Here is an 18,115-nt window from a genome sequence, read left to right on the forward strand (position 1 = left end):
TTAAATGACACTGTGACATCATTGCGTATCTAGAGTAGTACTTTATTGTAAAGGATATACATGTACAAGCATGGCCTGAGCATGGAGGTAGTATACCTCCATGGCCTGAGGGACTGAAAAGCCATTGGGATCGACAACTAGGTTCTAGGGAGGCCGTGGTCAAAATAGTGACATGCAAACTGCACTTTTAGATTTTGCATGGCATGCATACTTTCCCCTTTTTTTCAAACTAAACTTGGAATGAATTTTACAAAAAAGCAGTAATGGTTGCAAAATGTTATTAACCCTTCTCTTTACACAGTGTTTTCCATTTTTTAGCAACTTCTCCCTTTGTCCATGATCAACCCCTAAAAGAAGGTTTTGACAGATTCTGGTATAGAAACACAGTTGCAGCACAAAATTTCAAGTTCTCTGACACTCAGCATTGCTAGAGTATTGTATTGTACTGCTAGAGTACAATTAATGGTTATATTCGTGCACAACTCCTGCAGATATAAAAGCATTACTTATGTGATAAGATATTGATTTAGCAACATGGATGAAAAGCAAAATTCTGATGAACTGAACCATGCAGGAAAAAGCTACCCTAAGTTTGCTCCACCCTAGTAAAAATAAATGTTAGAAATAACATATCAGGTGGCCTGGCCCTTTTCTCAATGACTGATAAAACTAGACATAAATTCTTTTTGTTGATTGGAAATTTGAAATAACTTTCTGTGTTTTATTGACAAAAAATACTGGTACACATGACAAATCTATGTTGTTAATACAGAAAAAAATAAAACAATGACGATTTTTGTGCTTTTCACATAATTTGAAACTTTTTAAAAATTAATTTTGTTCAAAATAAATGGAAAGGTGAGTCTTGAAATTCCTGGGAAATTGAACTGTTGAATTTACTTTACACCCACAGGGTTTTGATTGTTTACCCAGGATACATTGCAATATCTGCCAGACTCCTTAGTTGTGAGATAAAGAACACTTCTGCAAACATGTTATAAGCAGACCCCCTGATGTTGAATGAAGATATCTGAAAATGCAATCCCTTGAAGGCCACAATCTTTTGTCAATACAAGTCATCGTTGATGACACAGTCCCCACTTGTTAATAATGGGTACTTTGATTACATGTCCTCAGAGAGGATAGAGTCCTCTTCATTAATTAGGTCTGTGATAAAAATACTTTGATACAGATGGCGCTCAATGGCCAAGAATGAGTTCCATGGTGATGAAAACATAAAACCAATGTAGGCCACCATCCTAAAGTTCATAAAATGAGTCAACTAGGAATTAATCAACAGGATGTTGCAAAACATTTTTGCATACAATTCTAACACTTAAGGTAGTGACTCAGTTTGGTTGACACATATTTTCAATCAAAAGTTTCACATAGAAACAGGGTCTCACACCCAACATGTGGTACATTTCTAATAGGTCTATATTTGAAGAAGGTAAAAATTTTGTTTAGTTGTCAAAACATGCATTGGTATGTTTGTTTAAGTCAAAAACATGTGATTTTGAATTTTTTCACTTAAAAGAGTATAAGTAAGAATTGGCAGCACCCCTAAGTGATCTGTTAACGGCACTAGACAGCTGGATATACAGGGGGAAAAACCGTGTTTTGGATTTTTGAAATTCGCTTTTGTTTCTGCACAGTGAGCCTTCGAAGTGTGAACTGTCGGATTTTCGCATAAATTATCGGCTTTTGTTCACGTTTGTCAAGTTATCGTCACTTCAGGGGGGTTTATCAAAATCTAAGACACGGTTTTTCAGGTCTATTCATGAAGTGTTAGCATGCGAAGAATCGGGGAAATCCGCCCACGCGTCGCTGACTTACACTCATTTGAAGGTGCGCATACATAGCAAAAATCGGAACTGAGAAAATCGACGATTTGTGTAAACGTCCCATTTTTCACACAAAATCGCCGAAAAGGTTCGGATTTTTGTGCGTTTCAAAAAAAATTATTCGATCTGGGTCTAGGTTAAATATTGGGCATCAGGTTAGAGAATTTCTGACAAGTCCTAAACATTAGTTCGCCTAAAAATGATGAAAATTGTGCGTAGAAACGTGAGGCTGGTCAGCGTAAGCGGTGGGTACTATTTACACGATAAACACTAAGAGAGATAATTCAGGGCATAATCTGTTTGTCAAATACGTATCTAGCTTATAATTATATTAACTGTACACTGTTTGGTAACGGTTAGAGTCTGGTTACAAGACTAGAAAAGTTTAAAAAAAATCATACAGCCGGAATGGTTTACAGGTCTGCGTTCTGCCGACGACGCGCGCTCTCGCTAGCGCTCGACTTCCGGTCTCACAGCCCGTAATTTATGCACGTACCAAGTGTGAAATGGTTGCCCAGTTCATTTTAGTGCCGATTTTTGTGCCTATAGTACAAGACGTCACTTGCTTGCTTGCTTGCTTTCGGAGATGAGACGACCAACTCTCGATGCTCTAAAAAATTCTGTAGTTGAGAAGTTCAAGGAATGCGGGAAAGTCGCACTTGTTTTTGTGGTTTTCACATGTGATCTGCTGCAGTCCTTTTGCTCACCATAAAAAATGACCGGGTTTTCGTGCGCTATTTCGCTTTCCACTGTGACATGTACTATTATGGCCTCGGGTATGAAACCAAAATCAACTTCAGTTACACGTAAAAGCGATTCTTCATGACTTAAAATAAACGACTGAGGCGATACTCGACAGATTCACTCATTGTAAAATTGAAACGGCGACATATCGCGACACCCAGCGACACTCTCTTGACCACAGATAGAAATTGACAGGCAACGATCGTGAAGCGACGTTTCGCGTACGTTGCTGTGCTCTAGACCGACATAACAGTGTCGGATTGACAAATTGGACAAACCATGCTTCCTACATCCATGGACAAACTAAGTCCAAGACAGGTGCAGCCAACGGAGCTATTCATCGAAAAAGCTATTCCAGGAGCAATTTTGAGAGCAGGGAAATTTTAATTTTGCTAGGCAGGGGGAAATTTTAATTTTGCTAGGGCAGGGGACATGTTTTTTAGGTGGTAGGGGAGCAAATTTTAGTTTGTTTTGTTAGGGCAGGGCGGATATCGGTTGATTGTCCTGGGGACAGGGCTTGGCGAAAAATTTTTTGAGGGGAATTGTTTCCAGGGCAGGGGAAATTGGCAATTTTTTTTCGCCACAGGGCGAGGGAGCTTCAAAAATTCACAGTGGGAAGGGGAAACAGGCAAAAATAAGTGGGGAGTGGGTAAAAATGAAGTTTGAGAGTGGGAGAGTAAGTCGAAAAATTTTCTGTGGGAGGGCAAATTATGAACAGCTAATTACCCTCTTGACTTAAATTTAGTCAGTTCACATTATTTGTCATGCACAATGTATCTTATCATAGTAAGGACCTTTTTAAAACTGCATTGTTCGTTGGCTGCACCTGTCCAAGATATGGGCTGCTGTTATAGAACCATATTTTCCAGTGAAGATTAAATAGATTCTCTTTGGACGGCAGTGTAATCTATAGCCCGGCGTACGATGCTATGTGTTCCGCTACAGCTAATCGCCTCGCTCACCACAACCCTGCAAAGACCCGTACGTAGGGTCGGTGACTTCAAATCCATTTTGGGACTTGACGTAAAAAGCCAAATTACTGTCGAAATTCAGCGTTCTTGGGCCCAAGTCGTATCCCTGCCTACCTCAGCTACTCGATCGCTTCCAAAAATGACAGTCTTTTATTCACTTCTCGTATTAGTAAATAACCGTCGATGTCGGCAACTCTCTCGCTAGCCCTGTGTACGATGCTGTGTGTTAGCTGTAGCGGCCAACACAAAACATCGCGTCCATCAGCTTTCCATTTTGCTTCTTCGGCCCCCGTTTGCGTTTTCTACACTGCTTATACTGCCGGCAGTCATCAGCCATGTTGGATAGCGTCTCTTATGAAGACGTGCGCGCATGCGCAACATGGTACGTAAAAATTTACATAATCTCCTCAAGTATAACGATAACGCTGACAGTAATCCGGACCGTTAAAACAAAAAGAAAATAATAACTCGCGCAGTGGTTAGAAGCCGTGTTTTCACTAAAATTTAAGACATTTTCCAGTACAATGTTACCTCACAGTTTTCTCTAATAAAAAGATCATATTTCAGGGGTTCAGAATATGAAATAATCACAAAATCGCTAAAATTTACAAAAACCCGAGTCACTACCTTAACAGATTATCACTGGTACCATATTTCATAAAGTTTGATGCAGTATTTACAACACTATGAGATCAACATCTGTATCAAGTTTCATCACATTTGACGTCGTATTAATTTGTGGCTATATCACCCTAATTAGGAAAGTTCATTACTTATGCAATTACAAATTAATTAAAATGACACTGATAAATGTCTTTTCAATGTTAAAGCAATGTGAGCTTAACATCAGTTAACATCTGTATAAAGTTTCATGAATTTGATGCAGTACATATTTCTTGACATATCAGCCTACTTACGAAACTTCAATAATTGACATGTTACTGCTACATGACGTGAAACAAATTGACGAGCATATGTATGAAATAGGTCAATGTCAACTTTGAATGATACTGGTGGAAATATGTCTGAGTTATGGCTCTGTACATGAAAACATCGTAATAAAATGGCTGCCTAGCAACCATATTGGATCGTATCACATAAAAAATCAATGTACATATGTATGACATAGGTCAATGTCCTTGTACCAACTTTGAATAAAATCAGTTGAGATATGCCTGAGTTATGCCTCTGTATATGAAAAAATCGTAACAAAATGACCACACAGCAGCCATATTGGATCGTATCACAAAACAAATTGACGTGCATATCTATGACATTGGTCAATGTCCTTGTACCAACTTTGAATAAAATCGGTTGAGATATGCCTGAGTTATGCCTCTGTATATGAAAAAATTGTAATAAAATGGCCGCCTAGCGGCCATATTGGATTGTATCACAAAACAAATCGACGTGCATATCTATGAAATTGGTCAATGTCCTTGTAGCAATGTTGAATAAAATCGGTTGAAACATGTCTGAGTTGTGGCTCTGTACATGAAAAAATCATAATAAAATGGCCGCCTGGTGGCCATATTGGATTGTATCACAAAAAAAATTGACGTGCATATCTATGACATTGGTCAATGTCCTTGTACCAACTTTGAATAAAATTGGTTGAAACATGTCTGAGTTATGGCTCTGTACATGAAAAAATCGTAATAAAATGGCCGCCTGGCGGCCATATTGGATTGTATCCCAAAACAAATCGACGTGCATCTGTATGACATATGAAGTAATCCTTGTACCATGTTTGAATGCAATCGCTTCTTGCATCTCTGAGATATCTGTGTGAACGGACGGACGGACGCACACACGCACGCACGCACGCACGCACGGACGCACGCACGGACATGACCAAACCTATAAGTCCCCCCTGACGGTGTCCGTGGGGACTAATAAGCCATAACAATTTACCAGAGTGCTAAGTGGAAGCTCCTAGATAAATGATTCAATTTGTCAATTTCATTTTGTGAAAACCCGGCTTGCAAAAAATGGTGGAAAGAAAACTACAATAAAAACCAAACAATGATACGACAATATCAACATGCACGACACTCACAGAAGACACCTTTGAACATACAATGATTTGCAAAGTCAGTGCTACATTGTTTGGCAGTATCCTCCATGTATAAAAAATGAGATATTTACAAAATAGGGAAAATACAGTGACTTGTACCAGTATATCGAATTTGTATTATTACTGAGAAAAAATAAGTCATACCCTCAAATGAAAAACTGCTCGTTATTTCAAACCTGTGGAGCATGCCAAAGTGGTTAATTTTCTGATGTAATGACTGACTAACATTTCTCCACAAAGAACAACTCTTTGGAGTGCCAAGATAACAGTTTTTGCAATGGTATCAGCTGATTTCATCCTATTTCTTATGTTTTGTTTTTGAATGAATTAGCTCCCTGAAGTCTCTGAGAATTTTGTTTTCACGCTTGGTTCTCTCTTCTTTGTTGAATGATGCCAGAGCCCTTTTCTCGTCGGCACTGTAGATTTGGTTTTCCTTACGGATACGTACAGCTTCCATACGTCGATGCCTGTAGAAGAAAGATAAAAGGGAGGAAGATTTTACAATACACTAAGGTCACTTACTCTTGTTCAGTATACAGATCTCTGAGGATTTCACATCGAGTAAAACGATTGACTTATTGTAATCTGCACCATTGAATGAAAAACAAGAGAATCACTTTAATGATCTGTGAGGGCGCTTCACAACAGGGTATCTTAAAGGGGAAGTTCACCAAGGATGATTTTTACATATGTGCTAGCTTTGTGGTCACTTACCCCGGAAAAGCTATTTTCGCCATTTATAACTTGCACGATTTTTACAAAAACCGATAGAAATAGTACAGGAAGTTGCCCATGTAATTTGAATCATGGGAAAAAGCGCCAAGCTTGGAGCTTGCATAATGTGATAAGGAAGGCACCATTTTCCCATGGGTATGGCATTGTCCACTCACCCATGCTTAAACCAGGCTATGCGTATTTACATAACTTTTGTTTATACTGAGTATCCTTGCATTAACGATGAATCACTTATTATAAACTGTCCACTGTCAGATTTTGTGTTGCTGTTTACTACTGTGTTACTGTGAGTGGACAATGTGGGGGCCATACCCATCCGAAGATGGTCCCTTCCATATCACATGATGCAAGCTCCAAGTTTGGGGCTTTTTTCCCATGATTCAAATTACATGGGCAACTTCCTGTACTATTTTTATCATTTTTGTAAAAAATTGGGCGAGTTATAAATGGTGAAAATAGCTTTTCTGGGGTAAATGACCACCGAGCTACCACATATGTAAAAACCATCCTTGGTGAACTTCCCCTTTAAGACAATGACATGTTCATGTGAAACAAGCACATCACACAGTACCTATTTAATCCCATGATGCAACACGACTTGTATGCTCGGAGAGGGCGCCATTACATATATGACTAATGCTGTGTCCAAAAATAGCCACTAGCTGAAAATTTAGGTCATAGGCGTATACATGTTTGTTATCCTCGTTCGCAGTTATTTTTTGCTATCTTCTCTCTGGTTTTTGATCAACAATGCCTGGAAGAGTACAGAAGCCATTGCTATGCTTGCTCCGCGTAAACGTGTGGTCTCAGTTTTTTGTTTGACCGATTTTAAAAAATTTCATCACAAATATTTGGTGAAAAATTAGATTTTTGATGATACGTAGCCTGTTTCTTGATGAGAAATGTTGATTTTGAAAAATTAAGACCATATCATCATTGTACAACTAAATACGATTCCAACGATATACTGCATGCCTATGTTGACCCCGAAATCGAGGGTAGAGATAGAGTTTGAAAAAAGACAGTCACATCGGAATGAAAAATGTATTTCCCCATGTTACAAATTTGGCTTTTGTAAGCACATGCACTGTACTCATGTTTGCGCTCACTTGCGTCGCTACTAAAATCCTACGTTACCATACCATACCACAAGCACCGTCATACGCCGATGACTATAATGTGTATGTGCTCATGTAGATGATGTACAAGTCTTTGGTGAACCTGTTCGATTTTTCGATCGCACGAAGTTTGATTAAATGTTTATTTTTGCTTGATCCGTGAACTACCAGGGCCAGAGTAGAACAGGCAGGTACGTAGTTTTGCCAACTGTCGACATAGGCTGTTTTGTGGTTGCCGATACTGTGTTGGCCGGTCGTATAACAATAACAACAAACGCCAGATGATAGGGGTATTTCATACAGAACTTCACGATCACTTCAATAGAAAATTGCGACTGGTTATTTATATGCTCACAGTCGGTGTCAACAGATTTGCTGAATTTGAAGGGGTGCCGCATCAATTCAGTGCAGCTTGTTTTCAAAATGTATTTCTGTCTTCGCGATCAGGTATCAGAAATAACGGCGATTCACTGATTGTGCAAACAAGTTCCATCTTTCAACATCTGTTGAAAAACCACAAAACCGTGTCGTACATGTTCCTGGCCGGTGATAAATACATGCACACATGTACAAGGCAAAGTTTCCACTTGCAATGTAAATATTTTCGAGGCGACCGCAATCGCGGTGACGAGACTGGACGTACACTCTGATCGCGTTGCTCGGACTGTTCACATGTGGTTTATGCGTCGTGCAATATGGCGACAACGCACTGTGCAATCTGATCTCCGTGCATACAAATCGTATTGCACTATGGGTAATATTGCGTACTGTGCATCAGCTGCTACATTAATTCCTGATTTACTATTGAAAATGGACCATTATATCAAAAGTTCTTTGTGATACTAATAACTGATAACTTCTCTTGGCTTCGATTTCTGATGAAACTTCATCTTTTCACTAAAGGCCAAGAAGAGAAACTAGATTCTCTGTGTGAAGTAACATAGTAATGTAGTTATGTAGTTCAAGGGGGAAAGAGATAAGATGTGTGGGATTTTTTAACAACATTATGAACATACTTCAGATAGGAAAAGAGTCATACACCAAATCTTCAAGTGGTGCAGGCCAAAACAAAATCACAAACATGTTAAAACACACTAGAAAGTTCATACAATTTTTCAAATTCACCATCACTGCACTGAAACACAGGAAAGCTGGAAGTCCCACATGGAAGTCATCTACATACCTGCTACCACTCATTACAAATCCAACGTCTTCAAAGGATACAATTTCTTCACTGGTTAGACCAATTTCTCCTCTTCTTGGAATACGTTTACCCTCAGCAACGTAGGCAGCCATGGCAGCACCCTCACCTGGCAGTAAAGCTCGTCCGAAACTGTAAAATGAAAATGAAAGCATGTAACTTGGTGTATATCTTCCGAAACTGTAAAATGAAAATGAAAGCATGTAACTTGGTGTATATGTCCCCATGATCAACAATGTACTTGTCGTGTTTTACAATACTACAGAAGAGAATCATCAAAATACAAGCTAACGGGAAAACACTAGGGTGACAACTGGAGATATGCAATACTTTATATATACACATAAAAATCGTGGAAGTTAAATGTGAAAGAGAATTTTTGCTATCATATTTGTCTGACATCAGGCATTGTGGTGTAACACATGCACACTTCTAATTTGGAGGGAAATCTTACTTGACTGGTGGTGGTATCGTGGTAGGCTGCAGAGTGCTAGAGAGAAAAAGTTATATGTTGCACACAGTGTGCTTATGAAAGGCTTTCTAATGTATACTTATTCTGGTGTTATATAGAAACTTACTCCATGCGTCCACCTTTAGCGTCACCAAAAGACTCTGGCAAAGGACCAATGTACTCATCTGCACTTGTCCTACCTGAGGGAAAATAAATGTAAGTAATACATTTCAGATGTGACAGATGGCACATTTTTGTGTTTAATCACTCCCAGAATCTTTTTTACACATTATATGTGATTTGATGTGCATGCCTAACATTCCCACTTGTCAAACACAGTGTTGTCCCCAGAGCAATTATAGAGTGCTGGCCGCAACTCTTTAATCTTTAGAAAAAAAATAGAAACTCATTACCTTAACAATTACATATATTGTTATGCAAATTAGCGGAAATTCTACCAGAAAATCCTGGGGAGAACACTGAAACAGTTCAAACTAGAAAGCATTTGCAAGCAAAAGCGAAGTTCCAGAGACCAGAGCAGCGGAAGAAACAAGAGAATGTGTGACAAAGATAGGTGCAGAATGAAAGAGTGCTTTGGATTTTAATATTCATGCACGTTGGCCGCTACAGCTAACACACAGCATCGTACGCAGGGCTAGCGAGAGAGTTGCCGACATCGACGGTTATTTACGAGAAGTGAATAAAAGACTGGCATTTTTGGAAGCGATCGAGTAGCTGAGGTAGGCAGGGATACGACTTGGGCCCAAGAACGCTGAATTTCGGCAGTAATTTGGCTTTTTACGTCAAGTCCCAAACTGGATTTGAGTCACAGACCCTACGTACGGGTCTTTGCAGGGCTGTGGTGAGCGGGGCGATTTGCTGTAGCGGAACACACAGCATCGTACGCAGGGCTATAAACACCATAATACAACTAAAAGCAAGGCAGTCCGGGGAATTACAGTCCACAGATTACAAATGCCTACATGTACGGTAAAAACGCAACAAATACATACGGGGGCGACAACGCACGGAAATGTATATCAGACGACATTCTCCCGAGCCAGAGCAATAATTTTCGCTCCGCTGACCGGATCTGTTCAAGTATGCTGCCTAGCTCTGCATGGCAGGGCTGTGTGTATACCGGCGTTAAACGGCCTCGCAGACTCATATAGGAAAAACCGCTGGTGGCTCCTCAGAAATACGGCGGGCAGTTTCTCCGCCAAAACAGCCGATTTTGAATCCAAATTTTGCATTGATCTTCATTTTCGAGCACACCCACCTCGCCTAGGTACACGATGTGCCAAGCCGCGCTTGTAAACTTATGGAAAGCCTAATTTTCTCTCTCAATGCGAGCGAAGCGATCGTATGCCGCCGCCATTGTTGTCTCATGAGCATTCGGGCGAACAGTATAGCGCCACGTACGGCGAGTATTTAGAGAAAAATAAAATCAAAAAGCAACAAAAAACAAAGCGAAAAAAAGCTAGAATTATTAATAGCTGAACGCAATATGATAGTCGAGCAATGCAGAATAAAAAATAAATAAATAAACACACAAGAAATGCCCGTAAAACCCGTCCGAGCTGAGCGATGACGTCATAAGCGTGTCGCAATGCATTCTGGGTAATTAAGGTAAAATTTGTGTATAGCATGTTCTATGATAGTAATACCGGAAATAGAGAAAGAAAGAAAGAAAGAAAGAAGGAAAGTGAGCAAAAACTAACAGTTCCAGAGCTGGTCTCTGGAACTAATAATTCATGATAGAGGTGATGAAGGGCTTAATTTAAATTACGCAGCACTCTTGTGACAATGAAAATTACAGCTCACATGACAACTTCACACTTGATCAAAATAGAATGTCGAATAGAATGAATCGAAATATAATTGTCGAATGGCATGGAGGTTACACATTTCTGTCTTATCTGTTTGCAGTTTACTGTGATTACCAGTGCATTTGTTATAGTGTTATATATCTTCGTAAAATATCATAAAGTTGTGACGCTTAGAAAGTTTCACAACATATAAAGCAAGGCGACCTGACAACCAACAACTTTGTTGTTATATCTTGTACCAAATGGGTGTAAAATGAAATACTGGTATGACGTCATGTTGCCAAACCAGGGGCCTATATGTGGATATATGTGGCAGAATAAACACAACCTGTACAGCCGTTTGTAAGACCTTTGTAAAAAACATTCTCACACAACACCCCTTGTATCAAAGATGGCATTTGTCTGCAAATGCATCTTACTCACGTGTCACTTCTACCCAAGTCTGTTCCTCCTCATCTTCAGATGCTGAATCCTCACTGCTATCATCAGAATCAGAATCAGAATCGTATTTCTTCTTCTTCTTCCTGGATTTCTTGCTCTTTTTGCTGCAGTCATGCAAATCAAATGTTTTATTATCATTATTAAGATTCATACTGTCAAGGTGAGCTCTTCATTCCATGCAACTACTGATAGTAGAAAACCTATTGTTTTATTTGATAAATAAAATATCTTTAGGGAAACACTCTATTACTCTTTTTTGTCATAGGCCTTGATGCCCTCAATATCTATGCGTAAGGTAGGGATGACTGTGTAGCATCTCATATCCATTGGGCAGGAAACAAGTAAATGCATGCTCCAGGCTAGTATGCGTACTCATACAGCAGCTCTCTAGCCCTGAGTGCACACACCTGTCTGGGTACTTCGTGCTAGGCAGGTGACCATTGGCACAAGTCATGAAGGTTGCAATATATTTCATCCAAAAAGACAGTATATTGATGCATTTTAATTATTTTCATATTCCAAAGTTATCTTAGTAAGTTACAACATTTGTGAATGCAAATTTTGATCAAAATAAAAAGTAATACTGCACTGTACTGCAATTGCGTATGCTTATCAGTGAGTCGATTGTGTCAGCAATTAAACTTAAAGATGACTCCGCAAATATAGGTTCCAATGAAGTACTCTACTCCGCTGAAATGTCCTTCAGATAGGAAAGAAAACTAGTAGAAAACGTTCTGTCAAGTCTTGAGTTGTCCTCCAAAAATGTGTAGGACTACACACAGGCCAAGCAAGATCAAAGAAATGAAGAAATCAATAGGAAAAACCTTTGATTTATGATACATGTAGCATTTTCACATAGAAACGACGTCTTTGTAATTTTGCCTACAGGTTATGACAAGTCTAAAGTGTACCATATTGCTTCATTTTGTTTTGAGTATTTGGAGGACAAAATATAGTAAAATCGGCAAAATACTAGTAGCTTCCGAGTAGTAATGACTATCTGACTGTGCTGGAACTTGGATTATCGATAGGCTGGCATCCTTTACATTTTGTTCTGTTCAAAAGGAGTTCTGCCTTTTGGTACTAGTCAGCTGCCAATGACGCAGTGATAAACAGCCTTGCTTCCTATGATCTCTGTAGATTTTTACTTCAAGAGTTTTTTTCTTCCGCTTTGATGATGACATGGCAAATGTGTGCGGCGAAAATACATGCTTATTGTCAATGGTCCAAAGTACACTCATTAGCACAGGAAAGACAGCTCTATTCTGACGTCATCACCAGACACAGACCGAGGTTCCGGGGTCTGGAAAGTGGAGCTAACTCATAAATGACAAATGAAGAAGTTCAATATGGTGACAATGAGACATATACTGCGTTCAGACTGGGAAAAATTTGAAAGGTTTGTGTGACATTATTTGTGATTTGCAAAGACAGAGGATTAATAGTTTGAGTCCAATTAAGTCCACACACACAAAATTCAGTCTTTGTTTTGATGTTTTAGCCGGCTTAATGTGCCCTCTCGAGTTCAAAAGTTGTATAGGGCAAAGTATACAGCATTGTAACAAGATGGCTGACATGAATGATGTCGTACTGTCGTACTGCCTGTTATTGTCAACAACTTCTTTGTATCAGTTTCAGTGCCTTTTATCTTGCAGTGGCACTAATCAGCTGTTCTGTTTAAACCCTTTTGTACAGCCTTTTCAGCAATTTTTTTATAAACTAGGCTGTCGCTACAGGTTCTGTTCAGCATTCTCTGTATACTTTCGTTCGCCCAGACTGACATAAGCACAAAGTCTGATCTCATCATCAGACCAATTATTGTCACAAGATGTAGTGCTCTGTTCGGCAGCAATGACGAAAGAAAATTGAATGTTGGTTGTCGTTTGTTATATGTTACAAATACCTGTCACACGAGGCTTTTAAGATGCCTCTGAAGCAGCTCAGCCCTTCCACACAGTGAGTTGTTGATAGAGTTAATCCCTACACCGGTTCAGGTCGGGCCAGCTAAACCATCTCAAATTTGAAACGTTTCAGAACCACTTGAGAGCGTCCATACATAACTTTTTATGCCAGTATTGGACCAGAGCTGTTCCAGAGGCATTTTAACTCATTGAACCCGGCTCGGACAAAAATGTCCGCATTATGTCATAGGTCACAGGGGGTCAGGGTGCAAAGGGTTAATGGTCTGTGTGTGAACGGCACAATTGATGCATATAGATAGATAAAGAGGCATTTACCTTTTCTTTTTGTGTTTCTTCTTTTTCTTTTTCTTCTTTGCTTTTCTTCTCCTCCTTCTCTCTTCTGTGACAAAGAGATGAAAGACCCACAGCTTAATAACTGGTGAAAGATACTTCACACGTGAAACCTTGAGCTACCTAGCCTCTAGCAAAGCAAATGTCATGGGTTGGATTGATACTGGTACAAATCACAACACAAACACTATGCTACGATTTGTCTTCCACAGCTTTTCGCAAAAGCCTTACAGGTGGACATCGATTTTCTTTGACAAGGATCAACAAATACCAGCATCAGTAAGGTAACATGATGCAGCTTTGTTTATCAACACTTATGAAACTGCAAATAACTACCACAGCCCCTTCCCAACCAGATTTGATGAGTCTCTGTTGTTTTCAATAGCATCAGTAGATCTATGGTGGCATATAGTGTACATCCCGACTACTTTAAACTGAAAATAACAAGTACAAAGCACAGGGCATCATATTTTAGTACACCTGTAATTTTTTTTAAAATCTGGCCATTATTACATAGATTGCCAAAACTCACTGAGAATGTGAGATAGGATCAACATGAAATCATATTGATTGGAACATGAAATTATCAGACTATGACTGTTAAATATTTGTTAATTTGATGGAACAATTATTCTTTATTCAGATTAAATGAGTTGTGCAATAATCACTGAAAACAAACTATTGTTGCTACAACTCTATTGACTTCACAGGAATGCTGAAGCAAAGACAAGTTCAACATCACATCAACCAGACCTAGCAATCAGTTCTGTTTGCTGTGTTTTATCATTTTTGTAAACACATGCAAGGATATTACTGGACTTCTGTGATCAAAAATCCACTGACTTTACATAAGGGCAGTTCCCTTGTCAATGTGTTCACATTGGCAAAAAATTCATGGGATAACCATTTACAGTAAAAGACTCCTCCTGTCGATGTGACCTGGCAAAGTGCTCTGACTAAAGTCTGTCTGTAAAAGTCTGATAAGTATCTTAATATGTGTTTCAATCAATATATGAAATGCGATGGCAAAGTGCAAAAGATAAAATTTCTAATAAAATTGCGAAAAAAAGCAGAAAAAACAGCATATTCACTAAGATGGGTGAGATTTACAGAAATACAGAAAGAAAATGGCCAGTCAGTGAGTCTAAGCTTAAATCAACCTGGAAAGGTACATTTTAGCTGACTTCTAAAATTTTCATAAGAATTAGCCAACCTTTAGTTTACATGGCAAAGCATTAAACAAACGGGAAACATACACATTAAAAGCTCTACCACCATAAAAAGAATCTTGCAGATTGGCAGATGCAAAATAAGGGGACCTAAGAGTGTGGCCAGTATCACGTACTGTTAGCAATTCTACTGGGTAATCTGGGGCTTGGCCATTGATGATTTTTGCATGTGAAACAATGAATTTTAAAATCACTTTATTTCAGGACAGGAAGCTAATGTAACTTACTGTATGTACATGTAATACTGGTGTTACGTGGTCCAGTGTTGGAGCCAGGAACTTTAAACCAGGGGACAGTGTCCCACTACCAGTTATTTGGGGACATTTTGCACTTTTTGGGGACAACATGCGTCAGTTGTAAATCACATTTTGTACAATCACAAATTAGTTTCACGAAATTCAAGCTACCGGGACCACGTTACTATGCTCTAATTTCAGACAATTGTAACAGGATACCGTATTTACCTCCCATCAGAGCTCAGTCAGACTACAACCAAGTGCAGCGTTTTAGTTAATTTTAATCAGAGCTTAGAAAGTACGATAATATAAGCCTCAAAATGATCATGCAAAACAAAGGCTCGTCAGTAACAGATATTACTTGCTGACTACACCCAACACAGTTGGCTCATGAGTGCGCCTGACATGGCCCACAGTATGCGAGAATGCGGGACAATGGGTTTGATTTTGGTGACATTGTTGCAAGGGCGCGTCCTGGCTGCAGCAATGGTGGTCCCTTGTTTTCTTCCTGCTAACAAACCGAGCTGCTGAGTTTTGAATGGCTTGGAGTTTGCGTAATTACAGCTGACATGATGATTGCATACTAACCTTCACTATCAGTGTCACTGTCCTGATCTTTGTTACCATCCTCAGCAGGGCTGAACTCATCTGAACTGTGCAAAGGATTGGAATATACAACGTGGTTATAGCACTGATTGCTGTTGATAGTTCTATACGTGTACCTGAAAACTCTTGAACCAGCTGAGAACTACATGGTGGTTAAACTTTGGGGATGGGCATGTCATGATATGCACGGTTGGTGGCAATTAACAGTCATCTTCCTGTACACAAATACCAACTTTTTATCTGTAGTGTTCTTTCCATGGTGCTTTGCACAAGACCTTGTCTTACTTTCCTAATGCCAGAATTTCATCTTGGATGCTAAACGCTTTTGGGCAGGGGGTTGAGCCCCTTTGCCAGTATTTCACTGAAGGAGGATAAATTATTGGAGAGGGTTTATAATCTATAGTTTGTGCAGAAATTCTTCATTTATTTTAATTGTGACCTGTTTGCTTGTTCAGTGAGAATGTGCTGAGCAAACTGACCTGCTACCCTCTTTTGTCCTCAAAGACAAAGTTAGGCAGCTAACAGAAAAACTGGCCAATGACTGGCCCACAAGGTGCTTGGCTTTTCTTTGGTGTACACCGTAGATTACTGGTGGGTCAAGTGTGGGCCATCATGCCTAACTGAAGATGTATGCGGCATACCAGTTCAATTTTGCTTCAATTTTGCAATCGCCTCACTATCAACACGTCAGTCTGCTGAACTTTAGTCTTCTAATTTACTCTCTATACATTATATATATATCTACTTGGTATATGCCAATAGACTTGAGGCAAGCCTACATGTATACATGATGGTAGATACATGCATTAGTATACTTACTCTGGCTCTATTCTGTCAGGTGAGGCTCCCCAGACTTCTGGAGCACCTGTGTAGCAGATAGTTTCTCTCTGAATCCTTCTCCTTTTGATGAGATATAAATTGAAAAAAAAAATTGTAACATTCTGTGTGATTGCTGAACTCTGCGTATTCAGATAAGCAGCCTGGGAGCATGGAACTAACTGTATTAGTAACCTATAATTGCCTCAATGTACCAAGGGGGTCCTACATGCTGTGGGTACTGTAAAATGCTATGGGAAGAACCATAGACATGAAAGACTGTCTATGGAAGAACCATTGTCCTATTTTGCTGCCTTTCCCTAACGTGCACTACTGTTCAAGTGTGTGTACATGCTGGTCTCCCACTTGTAAGTAATGCTTTTTCACAGTTGTGATATTGTGACTGTGTTCATTAAATACATGTATTGTGTGAAGTGAGAGAAAAATGTACAAGTTGCGACACTGTAATATTTTAAAAGAAAGTAACTCTCTTGGTAACTTTCTCAGTAGGTAAAATTACTGAGAATGAACATACTTTACAATGCAGGTACAATGATTTGAACCTCTCACCATCCTTCTTTTTCTGGGCATTTCAACCACATCTACTCTGCTCTAGTACTAGTAGTAGAGTGGCTCATCTTATTTCTTATATCATTTTGGCCAAACCTTTTGCCAATCCTAAACTTTTCATGCGTGACATTGTTTTTCAGAATTTCATTACTACAGTAGAATGATTACCTATCCATTATTGATTCCTGTTCGTCATCATTTTGGTACTTCTTCCTGGACCAATCTTTCTCACCGTATGATCCATGATGACGCCTTTCCTTATAGTAGTGATCGACTTCACGGTTATTGTACCTGTCAACATAGTCATTCCTGTCATGACGGGTGTCCCGTCTTTCCATCTGGTCATCACTATCTCTCGTTTGGTTTCTGTCATAGTCCTTGTCGTGGTGGTACCTGGGCTCCTCTCGATGGTTTCGCTCTCTTGACAAACTGCGCGATCTTGAACGTGATCTGTCGTGTTTCCTATGACGCTGGCCACCATCTCGGCCGTTATGACGGGACCTGTCTCTGGATGCCGGACTGCGACTTCTTGATCGCGAATCAGCCCCCGAAGAAGAGTATGGGGAATACCCACCAACCATCTTGATATTCTCTTGCAAAATATGGTCGAGAGGAGAAGTCGTGGACCAGCACAACGTAACACGGACGAAGAACAAAAATGGTGTATATTATAACTTCGTTGTTTGCAATAGCGGAGTGGTTCCGTGACAATCCGAAGAACAAGAACGATACTTAATCAACTACCAAGTCCTCAAGCTTAATAACATGTCTCTACCAGCTGTTTTTGTATGTTATCGACGAATACTTTCATGACATCCTGCAGACTTGAGGCCTTGTCGGAACTTCTACAATAACATGGCTGGACCTTGCGTCACGTGTCAAAGGTCAAATTACGAGTGCATGGTGGGTATATTACTGACAAATATGAATAAGTATATTTTCAAAAATATCATTCTACAATGGTGACTTATATCTTGAAAATACATAAAAGTTAA

The 18,115-nt window shown here is 39.5% G+C and overlaps 1 protein-coding gene across 1 annotated transcript; it reads right to left on the bottom strand.

Annotated features, from left to right (window-relative positions):
- Positions 1–21: 21 nt before the first annotated feature.
- LOC139118894 (NF-kappa-B-activating protein-like) lies at positions 22–17,997 on the bottom strand. Its single transcript, XM_070682453.1, has 8 exons — positions 17,289–17,997; positions 16,554–16,634; positions 15,717–15,781; positions 13,649–13,712; positions 11,394–11,515; positions 9,269–9,341; positions 8,673–8,822; positions 22–6,103 (listed from the first exon to the last, which is right to left on the bottom strand). The coding sequence occupies exons 1-8, from the start codon at positions 17,699–17,701 to the stop codon at positions 5,935–5,937; spliced, it is 1,137 nt and encodes a 378-aa protein (XP_070538554.1). The 5' UTR covers positions 17,702–17,997; the 3' UTR covers positions 22–5,934.
- Positions 17,998–18,115: the final 118 nt, after the last annotated feature.

The sequence above is a fragment of the Ptychodera flava genome, chromosome 19 (assembly GCF_041260155.1).
Source record: "Ptychodera flava strain L36383 chromosome 19, AS_Pfla_20210202, whole genome shotgun sequence".
NCBI classification, from domain to species: Eukaryota; Metazoa; Hemichordata; class Enteropneusta; family Ptychoderidae; genus Ptychodera; species Ptychodera flava.

What these genes read in the sequence shown, in the direction of transcription:
- LOC139118894 (XM_070682453.1), bottom strand. Translation starts at nt 17,701, where the DNA reads ATGGTTGGTGGGTATTCCCCATACTCTTCTTCGGGGGCTGATTCGCGA. An exon ending in GCTAAAGGTGGACGCATGGA is followed by an intron (nt 8,823 to 9,268) that starts GTAAGTTTCTAT and finishes TTCATTTTACAG; the next exon opens with TTTCGGACGAGCTTTACTGC. An exon ending in TTTGTAATGAGTGGTAGCAG is followed by an intron (nt 6,104 to 8,672) that starts GTATGTAGATGA and finishes TTTCTTCTACAG; the next exon opens with GCATCGACGTATGGAAGCTG.